This window comes from Diabrotica virgifera, chromosome 6, assembly GCF_917563875.1.
Source record: "Diabrotica virgifera virgifera chromosome 6, PGI_DIABVI_V3a".
In the NCBI taxonomy this organism is placed as follows: Eukaryota; Metazoa; Arthropoda; class Insecta; order Coleoptera; family Chrysomelidae; genus Diabrotica; species Diabrotica virgifera.
This window is the reverse complement of record NC_065448.1, coordinates 220,696,721-220,718,750: the sequence shown is the minus strand read 5'-3', so window position 1 is coordinate 220,718,750 and position 22,030 is coordinate 220,696,721. Positions and strand designations below refer to the sequence as shown.

The 22,030-nt window shown below is 32.4% G+C and overlaps 1 protein-coding gene across 1 annotated transcript in view; it reads left to right on the top strand.

Annotated features, from left to right (window-relative positions):
- The window catches only part of LOC126886721 (protein Lilipod), a 119,879-nt gene that overhangs the window by 86,022 nt on the left and 11,827 nt on the right, over positions 1-22,030 (top strand). Inside the window, exons 6-8 of the mRNA XM_050653729.1 lie at positions 1,909-2,063; positions 5,811-6,042; positions 11,190-11,346. Of these exons, the coding sequence (XP_050509686.1) occupies positions 1,909-2,063; positions 5,811-6,042; positions 11,190-11,346 (544 nt within the window). The remainder of the gene's footprint in view (positions 1-1,908; positions 2,064-5,810; positions 6,043-11,189; positions 11,347-22,030) is intronic.

Below are 22,030 nucleotides of genomic sequence, written 5' to 3'. Positions count from 1 at the left end.
CATGAAAAATTAATACCAGTTTGCTCTATAAGCATATGTCCGCAAATGCTTAGTTTCGGAGATACGGGGTGTTAAAATTTTTATTTTAAACTGCCAATTTATTTATTGCTCTAAGACCAGTTGAGCTATGAAAATGAAATTTGGTGAGTTTTAGGAGGTAGTTATTACAAATTTTTTGACATACAATTTAGAATTTTGTATTCATCCTTGGCGCGCCTACGGGCAATGGTCTGAATTTTTTTAAAGAAAAAAATAGTACGCCACTGAGATATTTCGTATTAAAAATTATTTTTAAATTCCACGTCTAATTTATAATAAAAAACCTTTCTTGTCTTTTTTTCATATGATGCACCGCTTTTATGCAGAAAAATAAAACATCTTGGCGCGTATTTTTCATTTCTTAATACATCATCAAGAACTATCCAATATAATAATACTAAACTAGAACAATAACAGAAAATATTACTAATAAGATTTCAACTAGGTGCAAAGCTGCAAGAAATGTTTAAAATGATCTGCTTTACAGATAACAGAAGAATATTATATTTATCATTGGCGCGCGTACGGGTAATGGTCTGAATTTTTTGAAGAAAAAAATAGTACGCCACTGAGATATGTCAAACTAATAATCATTTGTGAATTCCTCGTTCAATTTACGACAAAAAATCTTTCTTTCCTTTTTTTCATACGAGGCGCCGTTTTTATACAAAAAAATAAAACATCTTAACGCTTACCAAGTATTTGAGGTAGTTTCCATATGCATAGAAACTTAATTCATATACTTTGTAAACGTTAAGATGTTTAATTTTTTTGCATAAAAACGGCGCCGCATATGAAAAAAAGGCAAGAAAGATTTTTTGTCGTCAATTGAACGAGGAATTCAAAAATGATTTTTAGTTTGACATATCTCAGTGGCGTACTATTTTTTTCTTCAAAAAATTCAGACCATTACCCGTACGCGCGCCAATGATGAATATAAAATTCTTCTGTTACCTGTAAAGGAGATCATTTTAAACATTTCTTGCAGCTTTGCGCCTAGTTGAAATGGTATTAGTAATATTTTCTGTTATTGTTCTAGTTTAGTATTATTATATTGGATAGTTCTTGATGATGTATTAAGAAATGAAAAATATGCGCCAAGATGTTTTATTTTTCTGCATAAAAACGGTGCATCATATGAAAAAAAGGCAAGAAAAGTTTTTTATCATAAATTAGACGTGGAATTTAAAAATAATTTCTAATTCGAAATATCTCAGTGGCGTACTATTTTTTTCTTTAAAATAATTCAGACCATTGCCCGTAGGCGCGCCAATGATGAATACAAAATTCTTAATTGTATGTCATAAAATTCGTAATAACTACCTCCTAAAACTCACCAAATTTCATTTTCATAGCTCAACTGGTCTTACAGAAATAAATTGGCAGTTTGAAATAAAAATTTCAACACCCCGTATCTCCGAAACTAAGCATTTGCGGACATATGTTTATCGAGCAAACTGGCATTAATTTGCCATGTAGAATTAGCCCTTAAAATGTTTCATACTTATTTACTAACACCCTGTATAAATATGTAGTAGGTATTCTATTTCTTTTGGTTGTTACTCTAACGTTTCTCCTCAAGAACATTCCTATATTTGTCAAAGTGCAGTAAAGCCAACCATCAAACACCATCCAACCATAACGGAGCTTTAAGTATGTTTATACGTAAATATAACAACATTCCTTGTATATGCAACATTGAGTAACCTTTCCGGAGACCTGATGATGCAGAGAAAATTGCAAAATGTGCAAAACCGGCCGTCCAAAGTAGAATAAATTTGTTATAAGTAAGTCTTTTATGTATTTTGTTTACCCAATTTTTTTATTTACATTTAATTTATAATTGTTTTTTTTTTATTTATTTTTCAGATAAACAGAGACAAACGTCTTCATTTCGAAGAAACGTCGTTTATCCAATAGCTATGCTCCTACTTCTCAGTTTAACGGTGATAGCTGTGCTACTAGTAGTACAAAACACGTTATCACTGCTTATAGGCATTAAAGCTTTACCAATCAGCTCGAAGGTAAGATTAAACATGTTTGTTATTTTTCTCATTTATTTTTCAACGTTTCTGCTTAATAGATATAAGATATAATAATATGCTTTTTCAACTTCTCCATCACTTCTGATGGAGACAACTTCAACAAAACCAAGTATATGGTCTTCAGTAAAATCATGAGACAACCAGCACATATTAGTATAAACGGCATTCAAATTGAAAAAGTATCAAGTTACAAATACTTGGGAACTTTAATAAACGAAACTGGAGACCAAAACAATGAAATAAAAAGACGTATCGAAATTGCCAGGGCCACCTTCATAAAGATGAGAAAATTCTTCTGCAACAGAGATATAAGCATCCCTCTACGATTAAGAATGCTAAGAGGCTACGTATTTAACACGCTATTATACGGTGTAGAGGCCTGGACTCTCAAACAGAACAACATAAAAAATATTGAAAGTTTCGAGATGTGGTGCTACCGTCGAATGCTGAAGATAAGTTGGGTTGAAAGAATCACAAATCTTGAAGTAATACGAAGGATAGGAAGAGACCCAGAAATTTTGTTAACGATAAAACGAAGAAAACTCGAGTATTTGGGTCATCTGATGAGAGGTCATAAATACGCATTACTTCGGAATATAATGCAAGGAAAAATAGAAGGAAAACGGAATCCAGGCCGTAGAAGAATGTCATGGTTACGGAATTTGAGAGAGTGGTTTGGCTGCACCACTAATGAACTTTTTAGGTCAACTGTAAACGAAGTCAGAGTAGTCTTGATGATTTCCAATCTCCGATAGGAGTGGCACAAGAAGAAGAAGATCACTTCTGAAGAATAATTTAATTCTTGTGATGACCCTGAGTAATAAATTATACTCGGAGACAAGATTTGTTCTTGTTAAGTCATTTATTTTGATTCAAACATACAAAAGAAAAGATAGTCATCGTTAATTACTTCGTTAATTAAATATAATTGTGTTCTATATATCAGAACATCTACAAGAACAACACAATAAAAGTAAAAGTAGAAGATGAACTAACTGATCTAATTGAAGTTGGCAAATGGGATTCCTTGAGTCCTTTATTGTTCAACCTGATCATGGACGAAATAATAAAAAACAAGCTGAAAATGCGAGCATTATCATAACGAAAACTTTGTTTATTTACGTATTTTAATTCATAATATGTAAAATTGCTATTATGAAAAGTAGTTTAGAATTAATAATTATGTTTTAATGTGCAATTATATCATTATAATTTAAATGTTATGAACTATAAAGGCCATTTACTCTTGATCGAAATTCATATTTTTTATATACCTCGTATAAAATTAATAAAATTTTACATATGATGGTTGCATCATAAATCTTAGAGCATGAAGAGCTTTTTAAGAAGAATAACTTTTCTTCGTCAAATTAAAAATAAAAGAGTTATAAATGAAAATGTGGCTGGTATCCATAATTTGAGAAAAATATTCAAATATTTTTTCCATTAGAAAGATGTAATTGCACATATCAGACCATAATTGTTTATACCAAACAATATTCTTTCATATACTGTCAGTTCGCTAAACTCAGACACAACTGGTTAGTGATTTTAGTCAATAATTTTGCCAATTTGGCAAAAAAAATAATTACTAATTAGTTAATAATTACTAAATAATTAGTAATTTTGTCAATTTTGGCAAAATTCGCAAAAACAAAAAAATTACCTACTAAAATTACTAGCCAGTTGTGTCGAGTTTAGCGAACCGACTATATTTTAATTTCATAGCAAATGGAACAGTCCATTTATCATAAAGGGGAGACCGCATACTCGTATAAACCTTTTTGAAGTTCTCACAATAAAACACTGAAAAACGTTTGTTTTTCTATACTTCCACAAAATTTATTGCAACTATGTTATTACTACAGCTGTTTCGGCAAAGTGCCTTTCTCCGAAACAGCTGTAGTAATAACATAGTTGTAATAAATTTTGTGGAAGTATAGAAAAACAAAAGTTTTTCAGTGTTTTATTGTGAGATAAAATGAACTTCCATCAAGTAACGGTCGAATCCATCAATCACTTTTTGAAGTTGTTAATAAATTATTGCTTTTAAAATATACTCAAATTGTATTTTTGAACATCTTATTTATTTTATATAATAATTAAATTCACTATCAAAATAATGTCATTGATGTTTTATTAATACTTAATTTAAAATTTAGTTTGATATTCACGAAGTGTCAAACTCAAATGTAAATAACCTAAGTATTATGCTTTGCTTAACAAATCGAGATTTAAAAAACTAGCCTACTTAATAGCAAATATTTCAGCTGGACGTGTAGTGTGTCGGTAGAAAATAACCCGATTGTGACGTCACATTTTAGACTTTGGGGTCGATTATCGCGAAAACGGTTAGAAATATCGAAATGTCGTTTTCAGATTTGGATTCAGAAGAAAAAACTACATAAGAATCCATCGATAAATCTGATCTGAGTATTGCAGGAGCCGCAACGCAATAACACACAGACTTTTGCGAATTTATAAACGAAATGTTTTCGTTGAAAAATAAGAACTAAAAAGGATACCAAATGGGAGAAAAACAACTTAAAATAATCTGCTATGCAGACGATGCAATACTAATCTCTCAAAGTGAAGATGATTTACAACATATGCTGCACCAATTCAACCTAATCGCCAGAAAATTTAAAATGTTACTTTCCTCACAAAAGACAAAATACGTGGTTATAACAGCAGATCCAATAAGATGTAAATTGGATCTGGAAGGTCAGATAATAGAACAAGTAATGGAGTTTAAATACCTAGACCTAGACATCACACTATCGAGCTACGGAAGGCTCGAAACAGAAGTGGAAGATCAAGTGAATAGAGCAAACAGAGCCGCCGGTTGCCTGAATGACACAATATGGAGAAATAAAAATATCGGAAAAGAAATGAAAGGCAGAATTTACAAAACAGTCATCAGACCAATAATGACATACGCGGCAGAAACACGACCCGACACAGAGAGGACAAAAAGATTGCTCGAAACAGCGGAGATGAAAACCCTTCGAAAAAGCGATGGTAAGACTCTATGGGACAGAGCTAGAAGTACAGATATACGACGGAGATACAAGGTGTATGACATTAATAATTGGGTAAGAAACAGAAGAATAGAATGGAATGACCACATAAGCCGAATGACAACAAATAGGGTAGTCAGGACAGCGAGAGACGGTTCCCCAATAGGAAGACTATCAGTGGGAAGACCACGAAAACGATGGAACAACAACTTACTAGAGGCACATTGAAAAAAACAGACAGAGTCATGTCTATGCAAAAAGAAGAAGGTGTTCTATATATAGGGCTTTCGTAAACCTCAGAAGGTTAGTGTGGCTATATTCGATATATCAATAATTCACCGACGATCGAGAGAATTAACTAGAAGTCGCATAACTTAACGCGTTAGACGGCGGGATAATGATAACTACGTTCAGCACACATAGTCGTTGGGTAGGATAGGGATATGTCGACTTCGCTTAACTCACCAAATAGACCGGCTTCGGAAGACTTCGAAATACGTTCAGCGCATCTATTCCGATGGTTAGTTATCCTTCCGTTTAACACACAGAGAATCAAATAATTGGTCTTTTATGCTGTCAGAAACGGTATAAGAACATATTTTGTTAAAAATATAGGCGTACTTTAGACGATAAGAGTATATTATCGTCGTCGTACCTTATAATATATTCTACAAATAACTAATTCTATACCTTGTTTTGTTTTTAGCAATTTACTCTAGGAGTAAGTTCCTTATCGAAGCTGGGACTGTTCGGAGCCTCATTAGAAATAGTATTGATCGTTTACCTAATCGTCACTTCGTCCATCGGGCTGTACACGGCGCCGTGCATGAAGAGAATAAGACCAAAGCCTAGGAGTACCCCCTTTAGCGTCGTGATAGGCAACTGCGCCCTGCTAGTTATTATCAGTTCTGCTTTACCATTGTTATCGAAAATATTAGGTAAGTGTTTAGTCTAGAATTAAACGAACCAATACGATGATAAATCTCGAAGACCAATGATCTTTTCTCTAGTCACTTCATCTTTGTTAATTTTTTAGTAAGTACCTATTTATTTGTGAACTCATTGGCACTCCGCTTATACACTTCGTCAACTGGGTATGGAAACTTCAAGAAAGTTCACGAACGTTCTAGGTCTCAAAAGTTCCTGAAAAAATCTGCACTATCTCTATTTCTCTGTCCAAATGGTTGACACTACAGCCCAAATTGAGCCTTGGTCTCTGTCCTGCTTCAAACTATGCCTCCAAGCTGGCCGATCCCGCGACGATTTTCTCCAGGTTCTCTTCTTCTTCTTAGCCTTCTATCGTCCACGTTTGGACATAAGCGTCTCCCAACTCTTTCCAAGTTCTAACGCCTCACAAATTCTGCGTGTCCGTTGCCTTCCCTTTCTCCACTTTTCTGTGGCCTTACTTTTGGACTTGCGCACTGGAACGCAAGGCTTTGCTACCTAGAAATTATAGATATAAACGTATAAATTAACAAATGTTAAATGGGTTGCATATGAGAGTTCATTTTGAATGAAGTAAAAGACAGACGTACTCTCAATCATTTATTTTAACTGCCGACGACCGGTTTCGCTCTCTATAATATGCAGAGCATCTTCAGGTCAACGGTTACAAGTCACTAAATGCTTCAAATAAAAACCAGAGTTAGAACAATGTCTGGTTATAAAACGTGCTAAAAAGATCCATAAGATCAATGCTCAAGCCAATATTCAACAACATACATAAAAGGTTATTAAGACAACAGACAAATACATATGCACGTACACATAACGGCAGCAACAAACGTCATCATGTCTACAAGCACATGCAAATGTATGCAGTATGTAATTATGCAATGATAGCGTGTTGTACTTACATTCCGCTACAAGGGGCTTCTTCTTGAGTATTCTTGAAAATGTTGTAAAGGTTAACAAGTATATGGAAAAGTGCTTGAGGGTGGCGAGAGACAGCCAATAGATCTAGGTTTATTATTTTGTTTGTGAAGTAGATTAAAAGTGAATGTCATATCGTCGGTGATTCTGCAAAACCTCGTATGAGAATTTTCTTTTCTAGGATTTAGTTTTTTGCCCTGTCAGAAACTCCGCCAAAAAACACACATGTCAACGTAATGAAAATGTCATTTGTTAGCTATGTTAACGTAATTAGGTTTCTTCACATTCTCATCACACCATGTGTACCCCTTAACATAGGGCTCTGACAGGGCAAAAAACCAAATTCTGAAAAAATTTCTCATACCCCAGGCTGTGGGTGAAAAATAGGTCGATTTCAGGATATAATTCAGGAATGTTTGAAACCTATCAGGTGTTGTAAAGGACAATGCCAGGAATAACTTCTACTAAAATGTAACCAAAAATATTGTGCGCTTTTTTTTTATTGCGATTTTCATTTGTTAAATTTGCAATTTTTAATGATTTTTAATTTTGCAGCTTAGGATATTGATTTTAGAGAAAAACTTTTTGATAAAAAGTTGTAGTAAATTAAAAAACCTACAATTTGAGATACGGTAAGTTTAATTTGGTTAATTGGTTATTGCAAAACAGCCTGCGAAAAGTCCAAAATGGCCGTTTTTTACAATTGCAATATTTATTGTACAAATAATTTTTTTTTATTTTTTAAAGCTTTAAAATGAAGATCTTTCAATTCCAAACATAAAAAAAATGTAAAGCCAGATTAACGAATTTGTTGCTTAGATATTATAAATTGTTTATCCCAAGAGGTCAAATGTCGAAGGCTATAACTTTTTGAAAAAAATCGTAGAGAGTTGGTGAAACATCTAATCTCCTTCTAAAGAGTTATATTTTCATATTCTGATGTAAATAAATGCGTAAAACATTTTTAAACCTCTAATTTTTGGGTTTGAAAATAAGGTGGCAAATTTCGTTATAAACATTTAGAGCTGAAGCGGCCCTGTACATCCTATGAGTTTTAACTTACAGATTATTGTTTCTGAAGATGAAACGAAAATTTATAAAAAAATAAAAAATTTCTACGACCAACTGAAGCCGAGATAATTTTTGGGTTTGAAAATAAGGGGGCAAATTTCGTTATAAACATTTAGAGCTGAAGCGGCCCTGTACATCCTATGAGTTTCTAACTTACAGATTATTGTTGCTGAAAACAAAACGAAGATTTATAAAAAAATAAAAAAAATTTACAACCAACTGAAGCCGAGATAATTGTATTTTTTTCTTAAGTCGTAGTGCCTTTATTTATAACAATTAAGAAATTATTTTACAGTCATTGACTAAAGAAAGACTTATATTATCTTAAAATAAAAATTATTATAAAATATAATTACATTTAATTATTAAAAATTATTTTTAAAATCGGTGCTTTTGCGAGCGGCCGAATTTTGCAAATCGCCCGGCTCGCTTCAAATCCGCGCGGTCGGAAAATTTTTACGTAACTTGTATTAAATTTTGACAGAAAACAAATTATATAGGGTGAGGCAGATAAAGGGCCTATTAGAAATATCTCGAGAACTAAAGGCAACAGAATCATGAAAATTGGACTGAAGGGGTTTTGAAGAGTGATATATTTAATGAAAATATGTTCATCTATTTTCTACTTCCGGTTATACCGGAAGTTGCTTATAACTTCGTTTTTTTAAATGGGACACCCTGTATATTTTTACATTTTTGGATTTTCCTCGATGTCTCCTTTCTTAATATATGAGGTTTTATATTATTATACAGGGTAGTTTAAAAGATAATTACGTGTATTTATTAATTTCGTAGCAACTTTCACAACCTGTAAAATTATAGTACTTTGACATCAAAAACTCTATTTACGTTCAGATAATTTCTAATATAGTCTACTATTGTTAAACATTATAAGTATAGCTATATATTGAATTTTAGTATACAGGGTTGGTCAAAACACGGAATGAATATTTTCTGAGTTTTCTTAAATGGTATTTTAGTATTGTAATGAAATGATATTTTATGGTACTTTTTTATTTTATAGGCATTCCCTATACCTAACTGCTTTAATTTGTGAGTTATTTGTGATTCAAGCCAAACATTAATTGCAACAAAAAATACGTGAAATTTTATTAGGTTGGCCTTGAAAATATTCAGTCACAAATAATTTTTCGGAAATAAATACATATTAATCTAGACTGATCGTTAAAATTCCCAATAATGCTTGAGCTATCAAAATACTTACGTAGTTAAGATTGTTGGTGCCATTAACAATTAAGCACAAATTAAAGCAGTTAGGTATAGGGAATGCTTAAGAAATAAAAAAAGTAACATAAATATCATTTCATTACAATACTAAAATATAGGGTGTTCCATTTAAGAAAACTAAGAAAGTACTCATTCCGAGTTTCGACCAACCCTGTATACTAAAATTCAACAATTAGTTATACTAATAATTTCTGACAATAGTAGACTATATTAAAAATCATTTGAACATAAATAAAGTTTTTGATGTCAAACTACTTTAATTCTACAGGGTGTGAAAGTTGCTACGAAATTAATAAAAAAACGTAATTATCTTTTAAACTACCCCGTATAACAATACAACATCTCATATTTTAAGAAATAAGACTTTGAGTAGAATCCAAAAATGTAAAAATATACAGGGTATCCCATTTAAAAAAAGAAGTTATAAGCAACTTCCGGTATAACCGGAAGTAGCAAATAGATGAAAATATTTTCATTAAATAGATCACTCTTCAAAACCCCTTCGGGCCAATTTTCATGAGTCTGTTGCCTTTAGTTCTCGAGATATTTCTAATAGGCCCTTTAACTGCCTCACCCTGTATATTACCATTATAATATACAGTCTATTTACCACTGTATTTGTTTTTCTTGATAAACTTTTATATGTGAAATTTCATTTCTGAAGAAATAATATTACAAAAATGATACATATATATGAAATATATAACTATATTTTTAATTTTTTCATTGTTATATAAATATAATAATAATAATGTTACTTCTTACTATAATATACAATATAAAACTTTTTCTTCTTGTAGTGACTATTCTTTTTGCATTTCACATATAAAAGTTTATCAAGAAAAACAAATACACTGGTAAATAGACTGTATATTATAATGGTAATATTATTAAATTGTTTTCTGTCAAAATTGAATACAAGTTACGTAAGAATTTTCCGAGCGCGCGGATTTGAAGCGAGCCGGACGATTTGCAAAATTCGGCCGCTTGCAAAAGCACCGATTTAAAAAATAATTTTTAATAATTAAATGTAATTATATTTTATAATAATTTTTATTTTAAGATAATATAAGTCTTTCTTTAGTCAATGACTATAAAATAATTTCTTAATTGTTATAAATAAAGGCACTACGATTTAAAAAAAAACAATTATCTCGGCTTCAGTTGGTTGTAGAAAATTTCAATTTTTTTATAAATCTTCGTTTCGTCTTCAGCAACAATAATCTGTAAGTTAGAAACTCATAGGATATACAGGGCCGCTTCACCTCTAAATGTTTATAACGAAATTTGCCCCCTTATTTTCAATCCCAAAAATTATCTCGGCTTCAGTTGGTCGTAGAAATTTTTTATTTTTTTATAAATCTTCGTTTCATCTTCAGCAACAATAATCTGTAAGTTAAAAACTCATAGGATGTACAGGGCCGCTTCAGCTCTAAATGTTTATAACGAGATTTGCCCCCTTATTTTCAAACCCAAAAAATAGAGGTTTAAAAATATTTTACGCATTTATTTACATCAGAATATGAAAATATAACTCTTTAGAAGGAGATTGGATGTTTCACCAACTCTCTACGATTTTTTTTTTTCAAAAAGTTATAGTCTTCGACATTTGACCTCTTGGGATAAACAATTTATAATATCTAAGCAACAAATTCGTTAATCTGGCTTTACATTTTTTTATGTTTGGAATTGAAAGATCTTCATCTAACTGTCACTAGTTAGTGGGAATCTATGTAATGTAATTTATACGTTTATATCGATAATTTCCACCTCTACTAGTTTCATCTCTTTTTACTTCACAATATATTATGTTTTCCCACTCTTACGTCAATTTGCCGGTTATTAGCGCGCTCATCACTGTATACTACTTTTATTATAATATTTTCAATTGCAGGAATAACAAATTTCGATCTTCTGGGCGACTTCGGAAGCATCGAGTGGCTCGGCAACTTGAAGATAGTCCTCTTATACAACACCCTCTTTGCCACAGCGTCTACGCTCTGCGTCGTCAACAAGTTCACAGCCAAAGTTCGTCGAGAGCTCTACAACCGGTTAGTTGAGAACTATCAGTTTGTTGCTAATAGCGTCTCATTCATTAACTAATACCGTCTGTGTGACATATGAACGTTGTAGACGAGACTCTTTTAGTAAAATTGTTGATGTTTATTCATTTACAAAGCTCAACAAACAGGCCTTGAAGGCCTAGGGCTAAAATACAATTAATACATTATATATTACAAAACTCGTATTAAGTGAGGTGGCTTTTTGTCCAATCATGCTCCTTGAAGGCCTAGGACTAAAATACAATTCATATAATACAGTGGTGTTAAAAAGTCCTGCATGACCTTACCAAATACGCGGTCTGTCGTCGATTTTTCCTTGTTCAGCATACTTCTTAATGACTCTAATTACTGTAGATTGATTACAGTTTACTGCGGATGCTACTTAGCGACTAGATTTGTCGTTTTTATGGTGAAAAATAATTTCAAAACGCTTTTCGTTCGATAATTTAGTTTGTTTGGTCTGGGATGACATTTTGACGTTTTTATCAAAAATCAAAGAGCGAATAAATGTGTTAGGGTAACTACAGTGTTTATATAGTCAAAATATGTGGCAAATTTGTCATTAAGATTCAATTTAATAGTACTTTAACGACTTATTAATCACCTCATAATTTTCTCGGATTATGGGAAATCCCTTCAATCAGATTATTTTAATCTTTTCTGTAGAATTTTGAGCTAGTAATTTAAAAAACAGTAAGTATACCGATAATGCTAATTACAAGCACAAACTTAAAATGAATTAGCGAAAATATACAAAAAACTTGTGTTAAACCTCAAAAACTATAAGGCGCTTAGGTGATGCAGGACTTTTTAACACCACTGTACTTATATATTACAAAACTTCTATCAAGTGGGGTGGCTTCTTGTCCAATCATGCTCCTTGACTACTAAATTGACTTACGATTCTCCTCCATTCATCCATATTTGTTGCTCTTTCTTCTCAACCATCAATTTTCTCTTTTCCATCTGTGAGTCGTCCTTTCCTTCTCTTCGTGATTGGGTCACGTTTTAGAATCATCTTTGGCATCCTCTTCCTTTCAATTCTCATCACACGTCCCATCCATCTCACTATCTGTGCCTTTAATTCCAATTTCTCGGTATTTTATTTTTTCATTGTCCATTCTTCGCTATCATACGTCACTTGATATAGCCATGTAAAAACTGTAATAGCTTAACTTTATTTAAACAGACAGTACCAATATAAATAAACATTATATTTATTTTTATTATTTTCAAGTGATTATTTTATTCCTAAGTTTTTCAGATTTTGTTAACATTCCGTTTTGTTTTACCATTAGTTGGCTCTCAAATACAAGTTAAAAATTAAAGGCGAGAGTATACAACCTTGTCTCACTCTCCTTTTTATATTTATCTCATTCGACAGTTCTTGTTTAACTCTTGTTTTTGCTACTTGATGCCAGTGTAGATTTGTAATTATTCGTTAATCTTTATCGTCCTTTCCAGATATTTTCAAGATTTCTACCATTTGGTTTGTCAGACCTTTTCAAAATCGATTGCACAGATGTATACATATTGATTTATATCTCTGTATCAGTACTTGGATACTGAACAAAGCTTCTTTCGTTCCCAAGCCAATCCTGAATCCGAATTGAGTATTACTAATTCTCTCCTCTACATTTGTTTCTTTGGTATTGTGACAAATGTCGACAAAAGCTAATCAGTTGGTAATATCCCAGTGTCATAAATTCTGTTAAAGAGGCTACAAATGCTTTTATTTCATTTTCTTCCAAAAACTTAAGAATTTCAGCACTCACTTCATCGGGACCAAGTGCTTTTCCATTTTTTGTCATTTATATTGATCATGTTTAATTTCACTACAATCTTTATTCGTTTTTATCTTTATCTCTGGCTTGTCTTCATTGGTCCATGAGTCTTGAGTAAGTCTTCTATCATCCACCTTTCTTTTCATCTTGTTTTTACTGCACTAAATTTTGTTTCTTGAACGGTCTTTAATATATCTTTTTCTCGTCCAGTTTTTCTCAGTAGCTCCTCCCCAGTTTCCTTTGCTTGATTTTATCTTTATTTTATGTTCTAGTACACTGGTTATTTCTTGATTTACTTTCAATATCAATGGTAACTTTTTGCTTATTCGTCCTTGTAGCCCTTTTCAGTTTCAGTTTTATTTTTCTTACCAAAATATTGTGATGTATTAGTACATCTGCGTTTGGATATGTTTTGACTGCCAATACTGAGTATCTGTGTCTTTTATTTATACATATGAAATCTATATGGCTACGAACCACTCCACCAGTATAAAAATAGCAGAACAAAACATAAAGTTAACAAACAAACGAAATCTAAATATATTAAGAATAAAATAATAACGTTATAAACCAGAAATCTATTTTTAGGCTTGCAAAATTTGGTTCGCGGTGAAAAGTTCTAAAAGTTTTTAATGTTTTGCGTCGTATCGACGTCGTTATATTATTATATCGATATCCTCAGAAAAATATTTACAGGACAAATGTGACCCAAAAACTGGGATGATGTATACTATGAGTTCTTCTATGAAGATACATTTAGTTTCTTTGGTGGTAGATTTTAGCGTACTCAGACTGTGATAGTTTAACAACTTTTTTTAATAGTATCGGTGTGTGAAATAGACAAGCCAGAAATACAATACGAGTGAAAATTCAGCCCTTTTGTATTATGTTACGTTCCTAAATGTTCCACTTTTTCAGCACCTTTCCCACTAGGTGAGAGACACCAGTATGCGATGCGCGCGCAACTATTGCCATCATATCGTTGCGTGCGCAGCACCTTAACATGAATCATTGCGCATCGGTTGGACAAGGTGGAAATGACGAAAAATTAGATATGTGCGCAAAATGATATAAAACAATTCATTCGCATTTTACTTTCTTGACGGTTTGCATACATTTACGATACTTCAACTGATCTAAACCAGTATGTTGCTACAATCTCGCTAAAATAAGAGAAATTTTGAAGAGAGGTAAAAAACGAATTTGATCTGTTTATTTCAGAGTGTTTACTAAGCATATGCCCAGGAAAGTGTGACCACTCAACTTCTTGTGACTCTAGATCCGTTTTAGTAAACATTTTAGTCTATTGCAGTGGAGTGGAGCATTACGGGGCGGAGAAATATGAGAAATTCCCATAGGAAAGAGAAAAATTGTTGAACCATAAAAATATATTAGCTGACATGAAACTTAAACCATATACAGAAAAATTTATCCCAATAAACCCTAGATCCGCCACTGCCCATCTATTGCGTTCTCACAAGGTAAATATGAGGTGTAATGAATAGACATCATGTTGCATCACCTCTCTTAAGATTAGTTATCGTATTTATTTAATTTAGTAAATTTCAATTTTTTTTCAAGTCAAATTGCACCTTAACTTACTATTTACACGAATATTTATACACTTTACTTCGCATTGATATTAACAATTTTTATTAAAAGAGTCTCCAATTCGAGGTCTTCTCGAAATGACTGATAGATACTAACATTAATAACCGAAGCAGTAGAAATTTTTCATAAGCCACAAATGTTCCAACAGAAGCTTCAAGTGTTTGGTTGTGGTCTTATTAATCTCCATTAATTGCTTTCATTTTCGCACCGTTTGTGAGTCAAAAGGCTTTTGTCGTAAGCACCGTTAGGTCCTGTGAAGTGTTCAATAGAGAAGTTGTCAAGAAATGCCTAAACCGCCACGATGTTGTGACGTCACCATCACATTTTTAAGGTTAGGTCGTTCTTGATTAAAAATAAGCTAAATTTGTAGTGCATAACAGTAAATATAAACTAATCAGTTACATTTTAAATTAATTAATAGTATTTGTATTATCTATAAATAGTAATAGAAATACTATATAAACTCATGGACACAATATTGTATATTTGGAAAAAGTATTCACTATTCTAGTGACATAAAGACGTGGGCTATCATGTATTAGCACGAATCTGTCATATCACATATGGCTGGCAAATAGCAAGACATGATCTAAAATGTTTTAATGTACATGTCAGCTGTCATTCACTCAATCGCCTCCACAAGTTCGGTCTGACCTTTCCAAGAAATACCACTCCATAGCACCATACCTCCACCACCAAAACTAACGCTCTGTATGAGGTTACAACTGGCATACCGTTCACATAGAAGTGAGATTGACAAAAAATTGTCTACAGAAGAGTTGGTGAACGGTGTGCCAGTTGTAACCTCAAACAGAGCGTTAGTTTTGCTGGTGGCGGCATAGTGCTACGGATAGGTACATATTGCTTTGAAAGGACATACGTATGGAAGTGATTGGGCGACTGCCAGCTGACATGTACATTGAAATAATTTTAGAAGATCATGTTTTGTCATTGGCTAGCCATATGGGATATGACAGATTCGTGCTAATGCACGATAACGCACGTCCTTATGTCGATGTTGCTAGAATAATGAATTTTTACCTTGATGGGATTCAATTTAAAAATTATATTGGTCACCATAATAGCCCTTATCAGATATAAATCCGATCGAAAAGAGGACTAATATAGTTCGTCCGCTATAACTTTTCACATGCGTCACGATTCATTTTCAATCATATTAAGTCAAAACATAAAGTGAAACGTACGCCGATGTGTGTAGTATATAGTATACAGTATACAAAATGTATATACACATCGTCGTTCGTTTCACTTTATGTTTTGACTTAATTTGTTTGAAAATGAATCGTGACGCATGGGAAAAGTTATAGCGGACGAACAATACATACCTTTCTGAAGGATTAGTTACAAAATCGTTTATTTCCTTCTGGAAAAACAGTGTTTGTCGTGCTGAAATAATCTTTTGAAAAATTCGAGTTATATTTAAAAGTATTGCACTACCAACAAATATGCTCATTTTGATAGTTAATTTTCTCGTGAACAAATTAGGGACCGTTCAAGTATTACGTAACGCAGGTTGGGGAGGGGTCAAAAATCTTCAAAAATTGCGTTACGCAATAGTTAAACGCCCATTAGAGTGCGTTACGTAGGGGGGGGGCGGGTCAAAAATCTTCAAAAATCGCGTTACGTAATACTTGAACGCTCCCTTAACGGATTCTGCTAAATTTTTTTATGATTATAGTCCAAGAGGCAGCGCTGAAAAATTTCTCTGAATATACTAAAGCTAGTTATTTCACAGTTGATTACTGTGATTGTGTAGAGAAACATACTGCGGTCGGTCAAGCGAAACGTACAACAGATGGTACTGACAGCTTGTCAAAGTTGCTTACCTGCGGAGGTAATTAAATCCATTTACTAAGGCTGAAAACCAGTACATACATTCTAAATTGAATATAAATAAAAGGTATTATAGTCGGTCAGCTGTATGACGGGACAGAGCCGGTCGGTCGTTTCCATTGAATGTACAGGGTTATTCACTATATTTTGACCCCCTCTAAACTGCTTTATTTACAGCATTAGAAAAAATGTAAAATACAAAACTTATTCAATTTTTAAATTATGATTTTTTGACATATATATCGTACTAGTGATGTCATCCATCTGGGTGTGATGACGTAATCGACTATTTTTTAAATGAGAATAGGGGTCATGTGCTAGCTCATTTGAAAGGTTATTCAATTCCCTATTCAGTAATATAAACATTAACATGATTGTTTATACAGGGTGTCCAAAAAAATTGTTTTAATTAAAATAATTGTTTAATTAATAATTAAAAAAAATTTGTACACCCTGTATAAATATTGATCTTAATGTTTATATTACTGCATAGAGAATTAAATAATCTTTCAAATGAGCTAGCACACGACCCCTATTCTCATAAAAAATAGTCGATTACGTCATCACGCCCAGATGGATGACGTCACTAGTACGATATATATGTCAAAAAATCATAATTATAAAAACGAATAACTTTTGTATTTTACATTTTTTTCTAATTCTGTAAATAAAGCAGTTTAGAGGGGGGTCAAAATATAGTGAATAACCCTGTACATTCATTGGGGCCGACCGACCGGCTCTGTCCCATCATACAGCTGACCGACTATAATAACTTTTATTTATATTCAATTTAGAATGTGTGTACTGATTTTTAGCCTTAGTAAACGGATTTAATTACCTTCGTAGGAAAGCAACTTTGATACCCTCTCAGTAACCCCTGTTCTACGTTTCGCTTGACCGACCGCAGTGTGTTTCTCCACACAATCACGGTAATCAACTGTGAAAAATCTAGCTTTAGTAAATTCAGAGAGATTTTCGGCGCTGCCTCTCCGTCTATTACTGTTGGGCAAATGTTTACTCAAACTTCTCTTTTGAGCTTATACCGAGTGAAAGACAATAAATGTTTTTTATGTTAAGTTTGAGACACTCTATATGGATAAGGTACAAGGGTAGGTATATGTACAGCTGGTTCCAAAAAAAAACTGATACGACTCTTACAGCGTATTTTGTAGAAAATTGAGCAGTGTATTTTGAAGGATAAATACTTATTATTTCACTGTATTTAATATTTAAAATATAAATATTTCAAAAACATGAGCCTACAATATGATTGCAATGTATTCAGACCCTTGTACCTTGCCTACTACAGGGTGACGCAAACTTAACACAAGAAAAACATGTCCTTCCTTCCACCTGGTGTAAACTCGAAAGAGAAGTTGGATTAAACCTTTGTCCAACATTGTAAATATTAAAGAAAATATTTAAAATATTAAAAATAACGAGTTCATGATATTCACGAGAAAATCAACTATCAAAATGAACATAATTTTTGCAGCTAACGTAACAAACTGATCCAGTGACGTCAAAAACAACGTGGCATGTACTATTAGTTTGAGTATAGTTCACTATTTAACATTTCACTACAGAGTTGAGCCAATATTTAATTTAAAAAAAAAACGTTTTTTTATATTATCGACAGGATAGGTCTATAAGTATCTCTATATTTAATGAATGTTTGTAAAGATTATTAAAGTGTATTGCTGAAAGAAGAGTTTTTCGTTTAAGATTTGGATTTTGACGAATTGAAAACCGAAATTGAAGAAAATTGATTTTTGACGGCCATTTCAAATAGTTAGTGAACGTGACGCATATGTGCGTCAAGCACATTGTTTACCTAATCACCATGTCCTTCATCGGATTGTTTTATCAGTTTAGCTGCACCATTGTTATCGAGCATTATGTTTAAAGTCTGAGCAAAGATTATTAAACTGTATAAATTGAGTTTAACTCATCAACATTTCAAGTAGTTGGTGATGCTTTTCTCTGTTTAGGTTTTTATTGAACATCACGCACATGTGCGTCGTACACATGTGCGCAACTACGACGCATCGGTACGTCATAATTATTGAATGTGTTAAGAAGTGTTGAAGTCTGAGGGCCGGTTGTTCGAAAGCTAATCAACAATGATCATTATCAAATATTTAATTACTGTCGCCAACTGTCAATGTCAAGTTTGTTTGGGTTGCTGAAAACATAATATGAAATTACTTAATCAATTATGTTAATAATTGTAATGTTAATTGATTAACTAATCTCATAATTTTAATCCATTGTGTTTTCAGCATCCCAATAAAAGTTGACAGTTTTGGTGATAGTAATTAAATATTTGATAGTGATCATTGTTGATTAGCGTTCGAACAACCGGCCCTAAGACTAATGAAAATAATTAAAGCTTATTGCTAAAAAGAAGAGTTTTTGCTGTCAAATTTTTGGCTGCTGACAAGTTTTTATCCAAAATGTGTAACTCTCAAGACTGACTGATTTCTGACGGGAGCATTCAAAGAGTTAGTGATGTTCTCCTTTGTTTAGATTTTAATTGACTGTGACGTACACTTCGCGTCAAAAAAAACTGGTACACTTTTTTTTCACAATGTAAACCTGTGTTCAGACTGGACACAATGGCTCGTGAATCACGGCGTTCTTGCCAGCACAGATAATGGAATTGCACTAAATCTAAATACAAAAAATAACGTTCAAAAATCATGGCGGTGAATCGTAAAACGGGCCATAGGTAACTTAATGTAAAATTCTAAACTGTTAAATTCCTGCTTCCCTAATCATTTTACAACAAAAATCATGAGAAGCTATTTGTATGGGATTAAAATCTGTATTAAAAACAAAAGCTAAAATTGTTCTAGGATTTAAACACATTCCAACATTTTGAAAAATACCTACATTTGCCACAGTAGGCATGTGTGTAAAAGTTAGGCCCACGTTATTATTTACCTTATTGTTCGCACACTATTGACTAAATAAAACATCTTTATTATTATTACTTTCTCCTCAACTGAGGCTATCTTATCAATTTTATTATTTTTTAAACAAGAAATGATAAAATAAAAATTTTGACAGTTCAAATTGTCAATATTTATAATAACTTCACTGTGACGGAACGCAACCGATACACATTATGGTAATGTGTGTGGCCTAACTTTGGCGTATTTCTGTGAAAAATTCTTATTATATTTCTCATGATTCGAAAAAAAAATGAATACATTTATTAATAAAACACATTGAACATTTTGACAGGCGACATTTTCCACCTATGTGCTTAATATTTCAGCAGTTTCGAATTTTATTGTAATACATAATATTTAAGTTCCACAATTATTCACTGTAAAAGTTATTCATTTTGTATTAATTTCAAATTTTAATTTTTCCAGTGTGTTTTATTTATTAGTATCCCATAACTTTACGAGAAACCCTTCACATTTCTCGATTTTAAATTAAACATAATAATTTAATGTCATGTCTAGAGTTATTATCGGTCATTCATGTCATATCTGTCATAAATTATAATAGAACACGAATTAATTTATGGGTACTTAATTGAGATGATGGAACATTACAAAATTAATAAGAGAATTTTGACTGACTAATTGAGAATGCTCGATGTTGTTTTAATTTTTAGTAAACCTACTAAAAACTTGCGGTCTGCCGCACAGCCCTGCTTTTACCTGGTTTGATATAATATTTTAGTTGAACTGGCAACGTTGCCTAGAAATAAGAATGACATATGTGACAAGACCAATTTACACAACTAGAAAAACACGATTTTCGGTTATAAGACTTGTACCAGTTTTTTTTGACGCGAAGTGTACATAAATGCGCATGTAAATTGCTATATCCTAACATATAATGGTGTCTTATAGACGGAGAGGCAGCGCTGAAAAATCTCTTTGAATTTACTAAAGCCAGATTGTTCACAGTTGATTACTAGAACTTGATTGTTTACAGTAGAGAAACATACTGCGGTCGGTCAAGCGAAACGTAGAACAGGGGTTACTGAGAGGGTATCAAAATTGCTTTCCTACGAAGGTAATTATTTCCATTTACTAAGGCTGAAAATCAGTACACACATTCTGAATTGAATATAAATAAAAGTTATTATAGTCGGTTAGCTGTATGACGGGACAGAGCCGGTCGGTTGGCCCCAATGAATGTACAGGGTTATTCACTATATTTTGACCCCCTTCTAAACTGCTTTATTTACAGAATTAGAAAAAAATGTAAAATACAATTGACGATAAACATCCAGTATAGCCTCCTAGCGACGTAGAAAATCCGTGTTTATACAATAACTGTAAATGCTGAGAAAAATCTGACTGTATTAGTTCAAATTGCACAGAAAGCACCAGTGCGTCATGCGCCCGACTAAATCCGAACCCATGACACATCGGTAAATTTAAATTCTAAAGTTTGAGCTTGTTGAGAACCTAACTATGACTTGTCAAAGATCAATTAACTTCCACGGGTAATAAATCGCATACTTAGGTGTGAGCTTACCATACATGAGGTGTATAGGCTTATTCACAATATTTTGACCCCCCTGTAAACTGCTTTATTGACAGAATTAGAAAAAAATGTAAAATACAAAAATTATCCGATTTTTAAATTATGATTTTTTGACACGAATTTTAATTATATATCGTACTAGTGACGTCATCTATTTGGGCGTGATGACGTAATCGACTATTTTTTAAATGGGAATAGGGGTCGAGTGCTAGCTCATTTGAAAGGTTATTCAATTCCCTGTTCAGTAATATAAATATTAACATTATTAATTATACAGGGTGTAAAAAAAAGCCTTTAAATTAAATTAATTGACACAAAAAGAAGAATGTATGTAATTTATTTAATTCAAAATACATTCTACTGCTATCAGAAAACAGAAATAAATGTTTATTGAATAAATAAACATTACTTTTCACTTAAAGTCAATGTTCAACCTATCGGCCTCTTGACAGTTTGAACATTGAATTTAAGCAAAAATCAATGTTTATTTGTGCAATAAACTTTTATTTCTGTTTTCTAACAGCAGTAAAATGTATTTTAAATTAAATAAATTACATACATTCTTCTTTTTGTGTCAATTAATTTAATTAAAAAAAAATTTTGGACACCCTGTATAATTAATCACGTTAATGTTTATATTACTGAATAGGGAATTGAATAACCTTTCAAATGAGCTAGCACTCGACCCCTATTCCCATTTAAAAAAATAGTCGATTACGTCATCACGACCAAATGGATGACGTCACTAGTACGATATATATGCCAAAAAATCATAATTTAAAAATCCAATAACTTTTGTATTTTACATTTTTTTCTAATTCTGTAAATAAAGCAGTTTACAGGGAGGTCAAAATATAGTGAATAACCCTGTACATGTAAGTTGTACTACTGAGTTTAAGCCATCTAGG